The sequence below is a fragment of the Eleutherodactylus coqui genome, unplaced genomic scaffold (assembly GCF_035609145.1).
Source record: "Eleutherodactylus coqui strain aEleCoq1 unplaced genomic scaffold, aEleCoq1.hap1 HAP1_SCAFFOLD_443, whole genome shotgun sequence".
NCBI lineage: Eukaryota > Metazoa > Chordata > Amphibia > Anura > Eleutherodactylidae > Eleutherodactylus > Eleutherodactylus coqui.
Genome location: NW_027101743.1, coordinates 39,968 through 62,500, shown reverse-complemented (window position 1 = coordinate 62,500; position 22,533 = coordinate 39,968). Strand labels below are relative to the sequence as shown.

The window sequence follows — 22,533 nt, the reverse complement described above, 5'->3', positions numbered from 1 at the left end:
CATGTGGTCGGCCATTTTGTGTAGACTCTGTGGCGTAATATTAAATATTACTTATATACCCACATTTACATACATATAGGCACACATACATACATGTGCACCTTCATATATACATACACATACATATGCACATATACATATATATACATGTATATCCATATATATACACATCCACATATTTCTAGTTTATGAACATTATTCTCTAGTCTTAGTGTGAGGCGTCAACCCCTCCCTTAGTATCTTGTTATTCCTAGGGCCCCTTCAGCTAACATGTGGAAGCTTCTTGATATTCTTATCTCATCTAGAAATATGTCCCTAGTTTGTGAAGTAACTTCTCCTGGTATATTTCAATGGCGTCTCTAATTGCGCAGTTTTAATTCATATAACAATTATAATACCTTAATTTCCATTACATCTCCTCCTCTTATATGATTTGAAACTGTGCAATGCAATCTTCCTGCGGTGGCTTCTTAACGTCCTCCTCTTCACAGTTAGTAAAATATATATATTCACAGAACACATTATATTCTATGTTGCTATTATCTTATGCTTTTGTCAAGGATGACTCCTGTGATAACAGGTGTCTCATTACCAGTTCCTGGTCTCGTAGGTAGTTATAGTGCTTTAATCACTTTTTAACATACCAGAGAGCATTACCTGGACCTTGGTTACTTGCTCCTTAAGAGAACAGCGACGTACATGATTTATTCTTACATCATGTATATACTCACCCAATATGCTATTTGATATGTCAACTCCTAAAGCTTCACACACTATACTCTAACTCCTAGAGTTTAAATTTCTAAGAAACACAACACTTTATTATCGTCCCGATCAGCCCTATTACTGCTACTCTTAATATTTCAATATATGTTAACTCAAAGACACATATACAATTTTATTATCATGACACAAATATGTATTCTTCATTGTTTCCACTGTTTTGAGATCATCTCTGCTGTCCTACTATGTTATACCACGCAAATATCTCACTCTCCTTCCCGATCCCAAACTAAACTATCCTACAGGGGCAGGTTGCCTTACCTAACACTGGGAGAAGGGCATAAACGCCTTGGGCTCTCTTCAGGAGTCCACACCCTTTACCCATACAAGGTAACACCCCGTAAGGCATCCCCTCGCTGGAACCTATGGCAGCTATGCTATCCCTGGGTAGGAGAAGGAGCGTGCGTGTGTCTTCATGAGACAAGCAGAAGCAGAACACAATATTGTAAAGAGGTGTTTAGGAAACATTTCAAAGTACAGTCCATCTTTGTTCAGCTGTCCATAATTCATGCAGAATGCAGTCTTTGTAAGCGAACAGTACTTGCTGCTTTGCTCTGTGGTTCAATAGCTTCATAGCTCAGGTAAGCTAGTATGATAGACATCATGGACATTTCTCCTTGGAGATGATACTGGAGGGACAACAATTCCACAATGTTAGAAGAATACATAGAAATATTAGACATTTTAAAGTTTATATTTGTCTGTTTCTCAGTCTCAATCTGTGATTTGTGTTTTTCATCAATCAGATAATATTTCTTCACAAATGCTCATTATTGGCCATTAAGTTAGACTGAGCATATTTATACATCTCTCAACCTGCATTCTATAGCATTAACACTCTACTTAGGCTGAGCAGCTAAGCTGGCATTTTAAAATTCTTAGTACATTTTATCACAATCCAAACATTAAACACTGAGGAGAATAAATGGATGGCATCCACTGGGCCTGTAGATTTACTGCCTGAGCCTCATTTGCTCTGGCCTGAGATCATATCAGTAAAGTTCAGTACTCCCACTGCAATACCTATTGCTCCCAGTAGGGTGTCATACCATTACCCCTTCCCCATTATTATTATGAGGATAAGTATTACATTTATTTTACATAGGATACAATGATACATGATTACTCTCCTGCCCCGGCCACTCTCTGGCAGTGACCAGCGTGAACCCAGTTTGTTTTCCCTTCAGGCTTCACTGAAGTGGCTGTTATCATCAGAACATGTTTCCAATATCCTGGCTCCAGAACATGTGTTGTATACACGGAGTCAGGATCTGGAAGGGAAGCAAACACTGGTTTATGCATCCAATATGAATGTTTCTACAGGGCCTGGACATATCCAGAGAAAGTACCATACTGTATCTGCAACTTCTGCTGAAAGTACCGCCCTGTACTGGAAGCTAATCCAAAGGGGATACAATGCAGAATGACGGGTGGCAGGGAATATGAAAAGCCGTTATTTCTATTGTCTCTGGAATCCCATAACCACAGAATTACCTCGTTCAACAATTCGGTTGCTGCCTCTGTAATGGCAGAACAATACCTGATCGGACAGGCCTTAACGTATACAGATAAGCTGTCAACACAGATATGGCATAATATACAAATTTGCAACCTTTAGAAGTGGGTAGAGCGGCCCAGGTGTGCCTCTGTACTGCCTTCAGTACTCTCCCTGTGTTATGTAAGGCACAGGTCATATGCTCCTGGGTATACCTGGCAGGGACCGTGCTGAATCCAGGGACAATCCAATGTTGAGACACAAGGTTTCACATCAGTCTTTGACTGGTGTGTTTCTCTGTGTGCACAATGGGCCATCATTGAGTAGAGGGCATGAGAGAGACATAAGCAGTGGTCTCTTCACACAGACCGGCGTCCGTCTGGCTTGCCCCTGCCTTCGTCCAGCAGCTCAGTTATTAAGCTCACTGGAGGGGCCGGGGTTACAGGTTTGGACGTTGACCTAACCCTCTCCCCTAGGTCTTGCTACAGCTGCCTTGGCAGCAGCGCCCACACGTGCGTTTCCTTTTGCTTCTATTCAGTCCTCCTCTAGTATCCCTAGCTATGTGAGCAACATAAGAGCCTGCATATTAGGCCGTAGTTTGTGTATATGTCTGCCTTACCCTCTGCCGCTCTACATGCTTCTGTCAGGGCCTTCACTTCCGCCTCCTGTGCTGACAGATGAGGTGGAAATGGTTCTGCTCTTGTTACCTCATTCTGTGTGACTGCTGCATACCGCTGTACCTGCATACTGCTGTACCTGCACACCGCTGTACCTGCATACCGCTGTACCTGCATATGGCTGTAGCTGCACACCGCTGTACCTGCACACCGCTGTACCTGCCATGTTCCTGGTATCCTCAGCCATCTACAAAACAAAACTTGAAATCTGAGTTAGCCATCAGTTCATCATTTTACATATTCAAACCCCTCAGTTTCTTGTGACATGAAGGTAATGCGGTCAGGTGACAGGAGTGCATCCTATTACTCTAACTAAAAAAACTAAAATATTCTCAGTCTTTCTCCCCCCTTCTAAATCCTGCGGAAGACCGAAGTGCGGTATAGCGCCCAACCCAGCCACATGGCTTCTGACGGATTTAGAAGAACACCACACCACAAAACAACATATGGGGGTAGAAGTAACTGTACACATGTTTCAAAATAAATACCCCAATCCTGCCCTGATACATATACTGGGCATGTCCTTGACATAAAAATGTGTTAATTCTATATATTTATTTATCTCTCCGCCAATTAGGAATGCCAGACAAACCCGAGAGTCTGACTGTAATATACCTGTGAAGACTGTATAGCACTTGAAATAAGCAGAACTAATACATATATTCTCAATATACATCATACACAGCCTGAGCTGCACATTTTCTATGTATGTTATAATTATTTAGTACTCATGTTCACAATATTCTTTAGCACAGGTGAAATACTAATTTACCAAGGGCATTACATGCATCAGCTAAAACTAAGGGTCTATATTGTAATGCTGACATTGTGTTCTTACCAAAACCGTCACTTCCCAGCAGTGGCCATCTACTGGTTGTGAGAGAGGCAGAAAACAAAATATATATAAACCATGTACAAATACTATAGAGATATGCAGGTATTACATGTAAAGGGAAATTCTATCAACAGCTCAGATAACAACAAAACATATAACACTGCATTCTGAACACATTATGTGAGGGGGGGGCAGCGGTCGGTGGTCTCCGTATGCAGATGTCTCACCAGTACAGCAGGGTAACAAGTCAGTAATATTAACCTGTTATGCTGGACCGTAGGTTGTCTATACAGCGTCCTATATCTCCGCCCAATCTCTCTCAGCTGTGTTATAGTCCTTCTCTTTTCCTGGATGTCTAGTATCTGAGCATAAAGTTGCTTGCGAAGATTGTCATTGTCAATGTAAACTTGTATAAACTCTGTACACTGTCCCAGTCCAGTAATTGTGTGTGTATGCGCAGATGTTCTGTCATCTGTCACTACTGTGTCTCTATAGTCTAAGTTATCGACACTCTTATAAGTCAATCTATTGCAATCAGCGCATCTGACAGGGGTGCTTACTGTCTCCAGGACTATCTGCCTAGTGGGCGTTTGAACACATACTTCCCCTTCCCCCTCATTTCCCAGTGAGCCTTCCATGATCCACCTGGTTATTACTAAGCCTCAGGTGTATCCTGCAAAATCATGTACAAATGTCATCACATAGGTGGATGCTCCCCCCCCCCCCCCCCTTTGTCTATGCACAGCCGTCTGGGGCTGATACCACCCCAGTGCCGTCACGACGGGTCACTAGGCGAAAAAATCCACCTCTGTCTTGTACCCTATGGGGCTGATACCACCCCAAAGTGACCAAGATGGATGATGATATAAAGCTTATTGATAATACTCATGGCTTTATTACAATGGCTCACAGCATCGTCCTACCCAGGTTGCGCATACCCAGGTCACGGTGGTGAATAAGCTGAATCTTACCTACCTCAGGACAAAAAGAACTTATCACTCAGAGAAACAACAACATTTTAGCCGGCCGGCATCTATACAATGGCATCCATGCCATACATGTATATAGTTATGGGAAATGGGGGCAACTCAACTGCTACTGCTGTTCATACATCAGTGACTTAAGGGCAATCCAGTACATTGAGTCATTGTCCAATTCACCTCTCTGACAGTGACATTGGATTACACATATACACTTATAATGCTGGGGAATTGTCAGCTGCTGAAGACGTACAGGCACCTCACAGCAATCTATCAAATATGTGTTGTTAACAAAAATCATAAAAACTCCACTAGGAATGCAATTAATTAAATTAATTAATTAAGTAATTAAGTAATAATGTAAAATATATATATACAATTCTCCCCAAGTTGCGGTAACAGCAATAAACTCTCATCTATACATATTCTGTCTCTAAGAAGTCAATTGGCAGTCTGCCAAAATTAGTGTAATCTGCTACAGACGGGTTGCGGTAAGTTAACTCATTGCATCTGACAAGAACGCACTCGTCAACAGTAAGTTATTGGAATAACAGTGTCTTTACACTAATTTAACTGCACTGTATCTTACGTTGTGTCACATATAACGGTCAAGTCAGTCTTGTCATCTGGGTCATTATATAGCGTGCACGTGACATGTACATATATATCTGCAGGCTGTTCCCTTCTGTATTGTCAGTCTATGTAATGCTTAAAAGGTCTTATTCCCTCAGTCAAGGGAGTCTCTGTACACACAAAACGTTGTCATCACATATAGAATAGTCATTAACACATTTAGACATACCATAAAAGTGTCAGTCTAAGACCTTGCAGCCAGCGACAGTCAATACAAGAAAAGTTACACAAAGAAATCTGACAGACTCAGGAGGAGCACATAGATAAGCACACATACAGCAGCAACATTCACTGGTACACTAAATACCGCATCACGTCACACACCAAACCACAGACCAGGGAGCAGAGCTCAGGAGACAGGCAGTAACACAATGGGTTACTTACCGCGGTCTCTCTGTGTCCTGGTCTCCACCTCCGGAGCGTCCGTGGCTAGGGGCGTTGTTGTGAGGCCCGCTTCATTCTCCACCAAAAATGTCGCGGCAAAAATATATGGCCGTCTAGGGAAAGCGGAGTGTACCTCGTGAATGACGTCATATGACCCATGTTAGGGCGATAGCCTACGGAAGGACAGCAGAGTGTACCGTGTGAATGACGTCATATGACCCATGTTAGGGCGATAGCCTGGTGAGGGACAGCAGAGTGTACCTTGTGAATGACGTCATATGACCCATGTTAGGGCGATAGCCTGATGAGGGACAGCAGAGTGTACCGTGTGAATGACGTCATATGACCCATGTTAGGGCGATAGCCTGCTGAGGGACAGCAGAGTGTACCGTGTGAATGACGTCATATGACCCATGTTAGGGCGATAGCCTGCTGAGGGACAGCAGAGTGTACCGTGTGAATGACGTCATATGACCCATGTTAGGGCGATAGCCTGCTGAGGGACAGCAGAGTGTACCTTGTGAATGACGTCATATGACCCATGTTAGGGCGATAGCCTGATGAGGGACAGCAGAGTGTACCGTGTGAATGACGTCATATGACCCATGTTAGGGCGATAGCCTGCTGAGGGACAGCAGAGTGTACCGTGTGAATGACGTCATATGACCCATGTTAGGGCGATAGCCTGCTGAGGGACAGCAGAGTGTACCGTGTGAATGACGTCATATGACCCATGTTAGGGCGATAGCCTGCTGAGGGACAGCAGAGTGTACCTTGTGAATGACGTCATATGACCCATGTTAGGGCGATAGCCTGGTGAGGGACAGCAGAGTGTACCGTGTGAATGACGTCATATGACCCATGTTAGGGCGATAGCCTGATGAGGGACAGCAGGGTGTACCTTGTGAATGACGTCTTATGACCCATGTTAGGGCGATAGCCTGCGGAGGGACAGCAGAGTGTACCGTGTGAATGACGTCATATGACCCATGCTACGGCGGTAGCCTGATGAGGGACAGCAGAGTGTACCTTGTGAATGACGTCTTATGACCCATGTTAGGGCGATAGCCTGGTGAGGGACAGCAGAGTGTACCTTGTGAATGACGTCTTATGACCCATGTTAGGGCGATAGCCTGCGGAGGGACAGCAGAGTGTACCGTGTGAATGACGTCTTATGACCCATGTTAGGGCGATAGCCTGATGAGGGACAGCAGAGTGTACCGTGTGAATGACGTCATATGACCCATGTTAGGGCGATAGCCTGCTGAGGGACAGCAGAGTGTACCGTGTGAATGACGTCATATGACCCATGTTAGGGCGATAGCCTGCTGAGGGACAGCAGAGTGTACCGTGTGAATGACGTCATATGACCCATGTTAGGGCGATAGCCTGCTGAGGGACAGCAGAGTGTACCTTGTGAATGACGTCATATGACCCATGTTAGGGCGATAGCCTGATGAGGGACAGCAGAGTGTACCGTGTGAATGACGTCATATGACCCATGTTAGGGCGATAGCCTGCTGAGGGACAGCAGAGTGTACCGTGTGAATGACGTCATATGACCCATGTTAGGGCGATAGCCTGCTGAGGGACAGCAGAGTGTACCGTGTGAATGACGTCATATGACCCATGTTAGGGCGATAGCCTGCTGAGGGACAGCAGAGTGTACCTTGTGAATGACGTCATATGACCCATGTTAGGGCGATAGCCTGGTGAGGGACAGCAGAGTGTACCGTGTGAATGACGTCATATGACCCATGTTAGGGCGATAGCCTGATGAGGGACAGCAGGGTGTACCTTGTGAATGACGTCTTATGACCCATGTTAGGGCGATAGCCTGCGGAGGGACAGCAGAGTGTACCGTGTGAATGACGTCATATGACCCATGCTACGGCGGTAGCCTGATGAGGGACAGCAGAGTGTACCTTGTGAATGACGTCTTATGACCCATGTTAGGGCGATAGCCTGGTGAGGGACAGCAGAGTGTACCTTGTGAATGACGTCTTATGACCCATGTTAGGGCGATAGCCTGCGGAGGGACAGCAGAGTGTACCGTGTGAATGACGTCTTATGACCCATGTTAGGGCGATAGCCTGCGGAGGGACAGCAGAGTGTACCTTGTGAATGACGTCTTATGACCCATGTTAGGGCGATAGCCTGCGGAGGGACAGCAGAGTGTACCTTGTGGATGACGTCATATGACCCATGTTAGGGCGATAGCCTGCGGAGGGACAGCAGAGTGTACCGTGTGAATGACGTCATATGACCCATGTTAGGGCGATAGCCTGATGAGGGACAGCAGAGTGTACCCTGTGACTGAAGTCTAGGTGACCTGTGCAGTAGGGCTGCTCACACCTAGAGTTCAGTACGTCATATGACGGAGGAATTAAATGACAGAGCCCACACAGTTATGGATCCATCAAAGAATTCCCACCCGATCGATGTCGGCCATCTTTATTTATAGCCCCTTACAATGGGGTGTCGCAACATCATTGGACAATTAACTAAGCAGTTTATTGGTTAGTTTCCAATCCAACATTTGTCATAGGTCAACTTAACCCTTCATTTGCATACCTTCCAGAATCTTCCAAGTCAGCAGTGAATAACCTCTTGATGGAGTGCTGAGGGGCCCAAGTAGCTCGAAGTTCTTATCTTATCAACACACATGTATTCCCTGTACTTTAGCTAAGCATGTGGTCGGCCATTTTGTGTAGACTCTGTGGCGTAATATTAAATATTACTTATATACCCACATTTACATACATATAGGCACACATACATACATGTGCACCTTCATATATACATACACATACATATGCACATATACATATATATACACATCCACATATTTCTAGTTTATGAACATTATTCTCTAGTCTTAGTGTGAGGCGTCAAACCCCTCCCTTAGTATCTTGTTATTCCTAGGGCCCCTTCAGCTAACATGTGGAAGCTTCCTGATATTCTTATCTCATCTAGACATATGTCCCTAGTTTGTGAAGTAACTTCTCCTGGTATATTTCAATGGCGTCTCTCATTGCGCAGTTTTAATTCATATAACAATTATAATACCTTACAATCAAATAATTTCCATTACAATATACACACACACACACTACCACACAGTGTATCCAGTACCATCAGTAGTATATATATATATATATACACACACACTACCACACAGTGTATCCAGTACCATCAGTAGTATATATATATATATATACACACACACTACCACACAGTGTATCCAGTACCATCAGTAGTATATATATATATATATATATATACACACACACTACCACACAGTGTATCCAGTACCATCAGTAGTATATATATATATATACACACACACTACCACACAGTGTATCCAGTACCATCAGTAGTATATATGTAATACTGTGTACTGTATATACTGTATATCGCCTCGGGGTTTGCTGTGACATTCAGTCTTGTTTCTCCGCCGTCTCCTCTTTTGGGCCTTTTTCTCAGTTTAGGATTTTTCTGAGGCCAAGAAAAGAAAGGAGCGCGAAAATAGAATGTGCGGGGGCGGCAGCACAAGTGTCATCACACATAATACTGCACAGCCGCTCATCATCCAGCAGCCCCAGTACAGCACACAGTCTGCCTCCTCATATGATAATCAGTGGTATCCATCATCAGCATATAATAATCACATGTATTCTTTATACCCATCATGCCTAGGTCATCATCCTCACCCACACATACCCATCCTCCTGCATCATCATCCACATCTACCATTCCATAGACCCAGCCAGCACATACACTCATCCTCATAAACGGATTATCCACATATGCGGAGGACTACTTCTGGGGGTGGAGGACTACTTCTGGGGGGCGGAGGGTGTGTCTGTGCTCCGAGCTCCTCACTTACTGCTGTGGCGCGTCATACAGTCCACCTCCGTGAGTGCTGAATCTCCTCAGCTGAAATTGGTTCTAGCGCCGCTCCAGAAAAAGCATCAACGCTGCAGTCGTGTGTAAATGTTGCGTGCGCAGAAGCCGGCGGCAGCATTAAGGCCTCATGTCACGGCGCAATAATAGTTAGCCAATCTGCGCTGGAGTAAAAACGCAAATCCGCATCCCATAGGAAAGCATTGACCGCCCGTGGTTAATTAAATAGCGGCGGATGGTATTTTAAGTGTTTTGCGGATTTCACGTGCGGGAAGAAAAACGGCATGCCCCATTTTAACACGGATCTGGCGTGTGGGCGCTCATGGAGCTCATATGTCAGTCCATCTCTTGCATGAAAAGAAAGGACGATTGTGGTGCATCCGCAGATCCGCGCCCGCCTGATTTTCCCCGTGGACATGAGGCCTATATCTGCCCAGACTGCGGCGGCAGGAACACTGCAGCAGATACATTACCGAGTCTGACCTTAAAGGGAAGCCCCCCAGCTGGGTCCGGCCTAAGATACGTGGGTATACCCACCACTCCTTCAGCGGAAGCACATGACTGCTGCGGCCAATCAGATCACATCCCCAAACTCCTGGCATCATGGCGCTGATGCCAGGAGTGCAGACCGGGCTCACGGAGAGGTGCAATTGCCCTCGTTTGTTATACTACGCAGGGCCCGGCTGGGGGAGGGGGCCTATTGCGCTAAAACTCCCACCCGTGCGCCTGCTGGTGAATTCAGCCGTTCTGTTTGCAGTATTTAGGCACCTCTAAAGCAATCCTACATTTGGAAATGGCTGATGCCGAGCGCCGATTGTTCTGCGCCATCTTCAATCTGCTTGATGCTAAATTATTCTTTAGGGATTTCGCCTTCCAGGAACCTTGGCCAACCCTATGTGGAGCTCATAGAGGACGGCACTGTCTGAACCAGTCCTCTGATTGGACGATACATAAAAACCCGGAAGGGGCTGCAGCTACACCAGAACGCAGACAAGGAGAGGAGGTGCGAAGCCATTAGATTCCCGCTGCTTGGAAACATTGAACTTTTAATACCCATAGCCACTGGAAGAGGTGATACAATCCCCATACTGAATACTGAGAAGGCCATCTTACATGAAAAATTAGGAATGCTGTGCAGAAATCACAGTGGCTGAGACCAAGAATGGTGGAGGAGAAAGAAATCTGCATCATCCTCCATGAAGACATTTACCGAACTGCGAGCTCATGGGACGCAAGAATACACCCCGGGGGATCCCTCTCATTAAACCTAGAAACATCTCTCCACCATCCCAGCCCAAAACCTTTCTCCCGGCCTACAGCCTTGTAGTCAAGGAATCCTGACTGGTAGAGTTGGAAGGGGACCTTCAGGGTCATCTGGTCCTCCGGGGTCATCAGGTCCTCCGGGGTCATGTGGCCCAACCCCCTGCTCAGTGCAGGATTTACTAAATCATCCCAGACAGATGTCTGTCCGGCCTCTGAACACTTCCATTGTGCCCAGAACTGGACATAGTATTCCAGATGAGGTCTGACTAAGGAAGAGTAGAGGGGAATAATGACCTCACGTGATCTAGACTCTATGCTTCTCTTAATACATCCCAGGATTGTGTTTGCCTTTTTGGCTGCTGCATCACATTGTTGACTCATGTTCAGTCTATGATCTATTACTATACCCAGTCTTTTTCACATGTGCTGTTTATCTCATTTCCTCCCATTCATCATTTATAACAATGTTGACCAACACTGGGCCGAGGACAGAGCCTTGTGGTCCCTACTTGATACATTCTTCCACTTGGATGTGCAGCCATTTATGACCACTCTTTGAGTACGATCACTCAGCTAGTTGTGAATCCACCTAACAGTTGCCTTGTCAATCCCAGATTTGGTCATTTTTACAATAAGTATGGTATGAGATACTTTGTCAAATGCTTTACTAAAGCCAAGATATACTATATCCACCGCATTTACCTGATCAGCCTAGTCGGTGATTCTGTCATAGAAGGACATTAGATTAGTCTGGCCTGACTTGTTTGTTACAAACCCATGCTGGCTCTGGTTAATTACTCCATTCTCATCCAAGTACTGGCATACATGCTGTTTAATAATCTGTTCAGAGATCTTCCACAGTATAGAAGTCAGGCTCACAGGCCTGTAGTTTCCTGGATCCACTTTCTTCCCTTTTTTTGAAGATAGGGACAACATTTGCCCTTCTCCAAACTTCTGGGACTTCTCCTGTTCTCCAGGAATTTTCACAGATTATGGCGAGTGGTTCAGCAATTACCTCCGCTGCTTCCTTTAGTATCCTAGGATGTAATTCATCTGGACCTGGAGGCTTGAATTCATGTAAGTTAGCTATGTATTCCCTCACCATCTCTCTACTTATAGATAGCCTGCATTCTTGTATTCCCCCAATAGCACAGGGAAGATCAGCTGATGTTACATCTACTTTCTGAGAGGAAACAGATACAAAATAGGAATTTAACAGTCCGTCCTTCTCACCATCATTCTTATCCAATTCAGCATTTTCATCCTGTAAGCATCTAATAGCATCTCTGACTTTGCTTTTGACCCCAAATCCTTTTTTATTGCTTTTGGCCTCTCTTACAAGCCTCAGTTCATTATCAGCTTTCTCTTTTCTGACCCTTGCCCTACAGTTTCTGCAGACCCCATTATCTTCTTCTTTAGATATTCCCCCTCTTTCCATCAGATAAACATGTTTTTTCCTTCTAACATGTGGACAAGTTCTGTGTTCATCCATCCGGGTCTCTTTAAATGCTTCCCATTCTTCCTTCTTTTAGGGATTGGTAACGATTGTGCTTTGAGAATCTCATTCCACAATATTTCCCAACCTTCTCGGACATCATCCTTCACCCATCGTCCACATGGAATGAGTGGTGAAGGATGGAAGCCTGACGTCCCTCTGAAGCTCATTTCTACAGGAACGTCCCTTCCTGTTGGTTATTAGGAGGGGTCAGTCGCTTGGAGGGACATGAGGGGATCCTAATAATCTATATGATTGTCAGTACAGGTTCCCGGAATCCTCACACCTCTTCAGGGTGTATACAAGGGAGCAGAAAAGGCGCTCATGCAATTTGTGGGGTCGTCAGAAAGAATCGCAGTGGGGCTTATAGTGCTTGGGGACGCCTGAACACAAGAGGAGCAGTTGGGTGGATGTTGGTGCCGTTTCTCCACTTCTACAATGTTTGTAGGTACAATTTGCATTTGCAGCAACACAGGCTGATCTGTACAATGGCGCTGCATCCCCAAGGGGTTAATGAAGGGGCTCAGGATTTGTGGCAGCACCAGTGGCAGCCGGACAGACGGAAGCTCTAGAGTTTATGGTGTCATCGTCATCTTCACTCTTTGACCTTCTCCTCTGGTTACAGATGCAGACCGTTATGTCTCAGCCCGGGGTCATCACCACGCAGACCGTGACCATATCGCACGCTCCACGGTGGGACAGCGGCATATGTGACTGCTGTGACGACTGCGGAGTATGTGAGTATAACACATCACAGCACCCGATCTCTGCTGCCTGTAGTGGCCATGATAGTAATAGTGCCACCAGTGGTGGTCCCAATAATAAGAGCGCATCCAGTACTAATAGTACCCTTAGTAGTAGCCTCAATAGTAATTCTGCACCCCTCATTGGCCCCAATAGTAATGATGTCCCCAGCAGTGGCCCCAGTAGTAATAAGGCCCCTTTAAGTGGCCTTAATAGGGTGAGTATGTGCAACATTTCTCCCAATAGTAATAGTGGCCCCAGTAGAAATAATGCCAACAGCAAATCATAGAATGGTAGAGTTAGAAATGCCCTCCGGGGTCATAGAGTCCTCCAGGGTCATCGGTCCAACCCCCTGCTCAGTGCAGGATCACTAAATCATCCCAGACAGATGTCTGTCCGGCCTCTGAAGACTTCCATTGAGGGAGAACTCCCCACCTCCCGTGGCAACCTGTTCCACTCATTGATGCCCTCACTGTCTAATATCTAATCTGTCTCCTCCCTTTCAGTTTCATCCCATTGCTTCTAGTCTTTCCTTCTGCAGATGACAATAGGGCTGATCCCTCTGCACTGTGACAGCCCTTCAGATATTTGCACATGTATAACACCCCGCCATAACCTGCATATAATATACATATAGAACACCCCGTCATAACCTGCACCTGCAGATAATATCTCTAGGTTATGGGGGGTGTTATATATGTATATTATCTCCAGGTTATGGAGGGTGTTATATATGTATATGATCTCCAGGTTATGGAGTGTGTTATACATGTATATTATCTCCAGGTTATGGCGGGTGTTATATATGTATATTATCTGCAGATTATGGTGGAGTGTTATATATGTATATTATCTGCAGGTTATGATGGGGTGTTATATATGTATATTATCTGCAGGTTATGGCGGGTGTTATACATGTATATGATCTCCAGGTTATGGGCGGTGTTATATATGTATATGATCTCCAGGTTAAGGGGGGTGTTATATATGTATATTATCTGCAGGTTATGGCGGGTGTTATACATGTATATTATCTGCAGGTTATGGAGGGTGTTATATATGTATATTATCTGTAGGTTATGGCGGGTGTTATATATGTATATTATCTCCAGGTTATTGAGGGTGTTATATATGTATATTATCTGCAGGTTATGGAGGGTGTTATATATGTATATTATCTGCAGGTTATGGCGGGTGTTATATATGTATATGATCTCCAGGTTATGGTGGAGTGTTATATATGTATATTATCTGCAGGTTATGGAGGGTGTTATATATGTATATTATCTGCAGGTTATGGCGGGTGTTATATATGTATATGATCTCCAGGTTATGGCGGGTGTTATATATGTATATTATCTGCAGGTTATGGAGGGTGTTATATATGTATATTATCTGCAGGTTATGGAGGGTGTTATATATGTATATTATCTGTAGGTTATCGGCGGTGTTATATATGTATATTATCTGCAGGTTATGGAGGGTGTTATATATGTATATTATCTCCAGGTTATGGCGGGTGTTATATATGTATATGATCTCCAGGTTATGGTGGAGTGTTATATATGTATATTATCTGCAGGTTATGGAGGGTGTTATATATGTATATTATCTGCAGGTTATGGCGGGTGTTATATATGTATATGATCTCCAGGTTATGGCGGGTGTTATATATGTATATTATCTGCAGGTTATGGAGGGTGTTATATATGTATATTATCTGCAGGTTATGATGGGGTGTTATATATGTATATTATCTCCAGGTTATGGCGGGGTGTTATATATGTATATGATCTCCAGGTTATGGGCGGTGTTATATATGTATATTATCTGCAGGTTATGGCGGTGTTATATATGTATATTATCTGCAGGTTATGGCGGGTGTTATATATGTATATTATCTGCAGATTATGGTGGAGTGTTATATATGTATATTATCTGCAGGTTATGGAGGGTGTTATATATGTATATTATCTGCAGATTATGGTGGAGTGTTATATATGTATATTATCTGCAGGTTATGGAGGGTGTTATATATGTATATTATCTGCAGGTTATGGAGGGTGTTATATATGTATATTATCTGCAGGTTATGGAGGGTGTTATATATGTATATTATCTGCAGGTTATGATGGGGTGTTATATATGTATATGATCTCCAGGTTATGGAGGGTGTTATATATGTATATGATCTCCAGGTTATGGAGGGTGTTATATATGTATATTATCTGCAGGTTATGGAGGGTGTTATATATGTATATTATCTGCAGGTTATGGCGGGTGTTATATATGTATATGATCTCCAGGTTATGGAGGGTGTTATATATGTATATTATCTGCAGGTTATGGAGGGTGTTATATATGTATATTATCTGTAGGTTATGGAGGGTGTTATATATGTATATTATCTGCAGGTTATGGAGGGTGTTATATATGTATATTATCTGCAGGTTATGGCGGGGTGTTATATATGTATATTATCTGCAGGTTATGGGGGGTGTTATACATGTATATTATCTGCAGGTTATGGAGGGTGTTATATATGTATATTATCTGTAGGTTATGGAGGGTGTTATATATGTATATGATGTGCAGGTTATTGAGGGTGTTATATATGTATATTATCTGCAGGTTATGGAGGGTGTTATATATGTATATTATCTGTAGGTTATGGAGGGTGTTATATATGTATATTATCTCCAGGTTATGGAGGGTGTTATATATGTATATTATCTGCAGGTTATTGAGGGTGTTATATATGTATATTATCTGTAGGTTATGGCGGGGTGTTATATATGTATATTATCTCCAGATTATTGAGGGTGTTATATATGTATATTATCTGTAGGTTATGGAGGGTGTTATATATGTATATTATCTCCAGATTATTGAGGGTGTTATATATGTATATTATCTCCAGGTTATGGAGGGTGTTATACATGTATATTATCTGCAGGTTATGGAGGGTGTTATATATGTATATTATCTGCAGATTATGGTGGAGTGTTATATATGTATATTATCTGCAGGTTATGGAGGGTGTTATATATGTATATGATCTCCAGGTTATGGAGGGTGTTATATATGTATATTATCTGCAGGTTATGGAGGGTGTTATATATGTATATGATCTGCAGGTTATGGAGGGTGTTATATATGTATATTATCTCCAGGTTATGGAGGGTGTTATATATGTATATTATCTGTAGGTTATTGAGGGTGTTATATATGTATATTATCTGTAGGTTATGGCGGGTGTTATATATGTATATTATCTGCAGGTTATTGAGGGTGTTATATATGTATATTATCTGTAGGTTATGGCGGGGTGTTATATATGTATATTATCTCCAGATTATTGAGGGTGTTATATATGTATATTATCTGTAGGTTATGGCGGGTGTTATATATGTATATTATCTCCAGATTATTGAGGGTGTTATATATGTATATTATCTCCAGGTTATGGAGGGTGTTATATATGTATATTATCTGCAGGTTATGGAGGGTGTTATATATGTATATTATCTGTAGGTTATGGCGGGTGTTATATATGTATATTATCTGTAGGTTATGGCGGGTGTTATACATGTATATTATCTGCAGGTTATGGAGGGTGTTATATATGTATATTATCTGCAGGTTATGGCGGGTGTTATATATGTATATTATCTGTAGGTTATGGCGGGTGTTATATATGTATATGATCTCCAGGTTATGGGGGGTGTTATACATGTATATTATCTGCAGGTTATGGAGGGTGTTATATATGTATATTATCTGTAGGTTATGGGGGGTGTTATACATGTATATTATCTGCAGGTTATGGAGGGTGTTATATATGTATATTATGTGTAGGTTATGGCGGGGTGTTATATATGTATATGATCTCCAGGTTATGGAGGGTGTTATATATGTATATTATCTGCAGGTTATTGAGGGTGTTATATATGTATATTATCTGCAGGTTATTGAGGGTGTTATATATGTATATTATCTGCAGATTATGGTGGAGTGTTATATATGTATATTATCTGCAGATTATGGTGGAGTGTTATATATGTATATTATCTGCAGGTTATGGTGGGGTGTTATATATGTATATTATCTGTAGGTTATGGCGGGTGTTATATATGTATATTATCTGCAGGTTATGGAGGGTGTTATATATGTATATTATCTGTAGGTTATGGCGGGTGTTATATATGTATATTATCCGCAGGTTATTGAGGGTGTTATATATGTATATTATCTGTAGGTTATGGCGGGTGTTATATATGTATATTATCTCCAGATTATTGAGGGTGTTATATATGTATATTATCTGTAGGTTATGGCGGGTGTTATATATGTATATTATCTCCAGATTATTGAGGGTGTTATATATGTATATTATCACCAGGTTATGGAGGGTGTTATATATGTATATTATCTGCAGGTTATGGCAGGTGTTATATATGTATATTATCTGCAGGTTATGGCGGGGTGTTATATATGTATATTATCTCCAGATTATTGAGGGTGTTATATATGTATATTATCTGTAGGTTATGGCGGGTGTTATATATGTATATTATCTCCAGATTATTGAGGGTGTTATATATGTATATTATCTCCAGGTTATGGAGGGTGTTATATATGTATATTATCTGCAGGTTATGGAGGGTGTTATATATGTATATTATCTGTAGGTTATGGCGGGTGTTATACATGTATATTATCTGCAGGTTATGGAGGGTGTTATATATGTATATGATCTCCAGGTTATGGGGGGTGTTATACATGTATATTATCTGCAGGTTATGGAGGGTGTTATATATGTATATTATCTGCAGGTTATGGCGGGTGTTATATATGTATATTATCTGTAGGTTATGGCGGGTGTTATATATGTATATGATCTCCAGGTTATGGGGGGTGTTATACATGTATATTATCTGCAGGTTATGGAGGGTGTTATATATGTATATTATGTGTAGGTTATGGCGGGGTGTTATATATGTATATGATCTCCAGGTTATGGAGGGTGTTATATATGTATATTATCTGCAGGTTATGGAGGGTGTTATATATGTATATTATCTGCAGGTTATGGAGGGTGTTATATATGTATATTATCTGCAGGTTATGGAGGGTGTTATATATGTATATGATCTCCAGGTTATGGAGGGTGTTATATATGTATATTATCTGCAGGTTATGGAGGGTGTTATATATGTATATTATCTGCAGGTTATGGAGGGTGTTATATATGTATATTATCTGCAGGTTATGGTGGGTGTTATATATGTATATTATCTGCAGGTTATGGAGGGTGTTATATATGTATATTATCTGCAGGTTATGGAGGGTGTTATATATGTATATTATCTGCAGGTTATGGAGGGTGTTATATATGTATATTATCTGCAGGTTATGGTGGGTGTTATATATGTATATTATCTGCAGGTTATGGTGGGTGTTATATATGTATATGATCTCCAGGTTATGGAGGGTGTTATATATGTATATTATCTGCAGGTTATGGAGGGTGTTATATATGTATATTATCTGCAGGTTATGGAGGGTGTTATATATGTATATTATCTGCAGGTTATGGTGGGTGTTATATATGTATATTATCTGCAGGTTATGGAGGGTGTTATATATGTATATTATCTGCAGGTTATGGAGGGTGTTATTTATGTATATTATCTGCAGGTTATGGAGGGTGTTATATATGTATATTATCTGCAGGTTATGGAGGGTGTTATATATGTATATTATCTGCAGGTTATGGAGGGTGTTATATATGTATATTATCTGCAGGTTATGGCGGGGTGTTATATATGTATATTATCTGTAGGTTATGGCGGGGTGTTATATATGTATATTATCTGCAGGTTATGGAGGGTGTTATATATGTATATTATCTGCAGGTTATGGTGGGGTGTTATATATGTATATTATCTGTAGGTTATGGCGGGGTGTTATATATGTATATTATCTGCAGGTTATGGCAGGGTGTTATATATGTATATGATCTCCAGGTTATGGAGGGTGTTATATATGTATATTATCTGCAGGTTATGGTGGGGTGTTATATATGTATATGATCTCCAGGTTGTGGCGGGGTGTTATATATGTATATGATCTCCAGGTTATGGAGGGTGTTATATATGTATATTATCTGCAGGTTATGGCAGGGTGTTATATATGTATATGATCTCCAGGTTGTGGCGGGGTGTTATATATGTATATTATCTGCAGGTTATGGCGGGGTGTTATATATGTATATTATCTGCAGGTTATGGCAGGGTGTTATATATGTATATTATCTGCAGGTTATGGAGGGTGTTATATATGTATATTATCTGCAGGTTATGACGGGGTGTTATATATGTATATTATCTGCAGTTTATGGAGGGTGTTATATATGTATATGATCTCCAGGTTATGGAGGGTGTTATATATGTATATTATCTGCAGGTTATGGGCGGTGTTATATATGTATATGATCTCCAGGTTATGGAGGGTGTTATATATGTATATGATCTCCAGGTTATGGAGGGTGTTATATATGTATATGATCTCCAGGTTATGGCGCGGTGTTATATATGTATATGATCTCCAGGTTATGGCGGGGTGTTATATATGTATATGATCTCCAGGTTATGGAGGGTGTTATATATGTATATGATGTCCAGGTTATGGCGGGGTGTTATATATGTATATTATCTGCAGGTTATGGAGGGTGTTATATATGTATATTATCTGCAGGTTATGGAGGGTGTTATATATGTATATTATCTGCAGGTTATGGAGGGTGTTATATATGTATATTATCTGCAGGTTATTGAGGGTGTTATATATGTATATTATCTGCAGGTTATGGCGGGGTGTTATATATGTATATGATCTCCAGGTTATGGCGGGGTGACATATATGTATATTATCTGTAGGTTGTGGCGGGGTGTTATATATGTATATTATCTGTAGGTTATGGCGGGGTGTTATATATGTATATGATCTCCAGGTTGTGGCGGGGTGTTATATATGTATATGATCTCCAGGTTATGGCGGGTGTTATATATGTATATGATCTCCAGGTTATGGCGGGTGTTATATATGTTTATGATCTCCAGGTTATGGCGGGGTGACATATATGTATATTATCTGCAGGTTATGGAGGGTGTTATATATGTATATTATCTGTAGGTTATGGCGGGGTGTTATATATGTATATGATCTCCAGGTTGTGGCGGGGTGTTATATATGTATATTATCTGTAGGTTATGGAGGGTGTTATATATGTATATTATCTCCAGGTTATTGAGGGTGTTATATATGTATATTATCTGTAGGTTATGGAGGGTGTTATATATGTATATTATCTGCAGGTTATGGAGGGTGTTATATATGTATATTATCTGCAGGTTATGGAGGGTGTTATACATGTATATGATCTCCTGGTTATGGAGGGTGTTATATATGTATATTATCTGCAGGTTATTGAGGGTGTTATATATGTATATTATCTGCAGGTTATGGCGGGGTGTTATATATGTATATGATCTCCAGGTTATGGCGGGGTGACATATATGTATATTATCTGTAGGTTGTGGCGGGGTGTTATATATGTATATTATCTGTAGGTTATGGCGGGGTGTTATATATGTATATGATCTCCAGGTTATGGCGGGGTGTTATATATGTATATGATCTCCAGGTTATTGAGGGTGTTATATATGTATATTATCTGTAGGTTATGGCGGGGTGTTATATATGTATATGATCTCCAGGTTGTGGCGGGGTGTTATATATGTATATGATCTCCAGGTTATGGCGGGGTGTTATATATGTATATTATCTCCAGGTTATGGCGGGGTGACATATATGTATATTATCTGCAGGTTATGACCAGGTGTTTTATGTTTATGCTCCTTTCCGTTGCAGGTTGCTGTGCCTTGTGGTGCTTTCCTTGCCTGCAGTGTGGCACAGTGAGTGATTTTGGTGAGTGCCGTTGCCTCCCGCTCTTGGACCCGTGCGTGATGGGATATATTGGGTGCAGTGGAGTCTTGCCTCCCATAACAATAGCGATGAGGGCAGCGGTGCGGGAGAGATACAAGATTCAGGTATGTTATATATAGGGGTTGTGGAGTCACAGAGGCCTCGCCTGATAACGGTCTGACCCCCCATTTTTCTTCTTTTAGGGGTCTATTTGTGATGACGGCTTCCAGTCCTGCTGCTGCTATTCCTGCACCTGGTGCCAGATGGCGCGAGAGATCAAGCGCAGAAGCCAGACTTCCACGATTACCACTGCCCAGACCACCATGATACATAATGCTCCCCTCCTGCCACCGGCCCACGACTATACTCCCCTTGTGGAGTATTAATGCCAACCCTGAAGAACCATAACCCCCAACATCTGCCCTCACCTCCTGTATGTAGTGGGGTCATCATGAACACGCTCCTGTACATCTGACTATAATAAACATATCATTCTGGCACTTGCGCCTTGTTATAGACGTCCTATCCTGGGCAAGGGGAGATGGAGGAGGAGGGCATGAGAGGAGGGCAGAGGCAGACGGCGAGGGAGGGCAGGAAAAGTCAGCGGAAGAAAGCAGAAGATGGCGGAGGAGGGAACGCGGGGAGACAGAGGAGGAGGAGGAGGGAACATAGGGGAGGGAGGACAGAAGGAGAGCAGAAGACAGCAGAAGACGGCGGCGGAGGAGAGCGGGAGGAGGCGGCGGAGAGCTGGAGGAGGCGGCGGAGAGCTGGAGGAGGGAACATAGGGGAGGGAGGACAGAAGGAGAGCAGAAGAAAGCAGAAGACGGCGGAGGAGGGAACGCGGGGAGACAGAGGAGGAGGAGGAGGGAACATAGGGGAGGGAGGACAGAAGGAGAGCAGAAGAAAGCAGAAGACGGCGGCGGAGAGCGGGAGGAGGCGGCGGAGAGCGGGAGGAGGCGGCGGAGAGCTGGAGGAGGCGGCGGAGAGCTGGAGGAGGGAACATAGGGGAGGGAGGACAGAAGGAGAGCAGAAGACAGCAGAAGACGGCGGCGGAGGAGAGCGGGAGGAGGCGGCGGAGAGCTGGAGGAGGCGGCGGAGAGCTGGAGGAGGCGGCGGAGAGCTGGAGGAGGCGGCGAAGAGCTGGATGAGGCGGCGAAGAAGGAGAGCGGGAGAAGGCGGCAGAGGAGGAGAGCAAGAGAAGGCGGCGGAGGAGGAGAGCAAGAGAAGATGGCGGCGAGGGAGGGCAGAAGGCGATAATTGTGGAGGAGAGCAGGAGAAGACAGGTGGCGAGTGAGGGCAGAGGGAGAGCACGGGATGATTGTAGAGGAGAGCACGGGATGATTGCGGAG

The 22,533-nt window shown here is 42.8% G+C and overlaps 1 protein-coding gene and 1 long non-coding RNA gene across 3 annotated transcripts in view; one reads left to right on the top strand and one right to left on the bottom strand.

Moving 5' to 3' along the window:
• Positions 1-21,684, top strand: part of LOC136590995 (placenta-specific gene 8 protein-like) — a 24,880-nt gene extending 3,196 nt beyond the window's left edge. Inside the window, exons 1-4 of one of the 2 annotated variants that reach the window (XM_066588461.1) lie at positions 12,701-12,895; positions 13,077-13,188; positions 21,131-21,309; positions 21,388-21,684. In XM_066588461.1, the coding sequence (XP_066444558.1) occupies positions 12,890-12,895; positions 13,077-13,188; positions 21,131-21,309; positions 21,388-21,570 (480 nt within the window). In that variant the 5' untranslated portion in view covers positions 12,701-12,889 and the 3' untranslated portion in view covers positions 21,571-21,684. Of the gene's footprint in view, positions 1-12,700; positions 12,896-13,076; positions 13,189-21,130; positions 21,310-21,387 lie in introns of those variants that run through there. The other variant, XM_066588462.1, reaches the window with a different exon arrangement.
• LOC136590996 (uncharacterized) lies at positions 874-3,983 on the bottom strand. The gene is made up of 2 exons (XR_010787850.1): positions 3,115-3,983; positions 874-3,018 (listed from the first exon to the last, which is right to left on the bottom strand). It is a non-coding gene; the product is annotated as an uncharacterized lncRNA (long non-coding RNA).
• Positions 21,685-22,533: the final 849 nt, after the last annotated feature.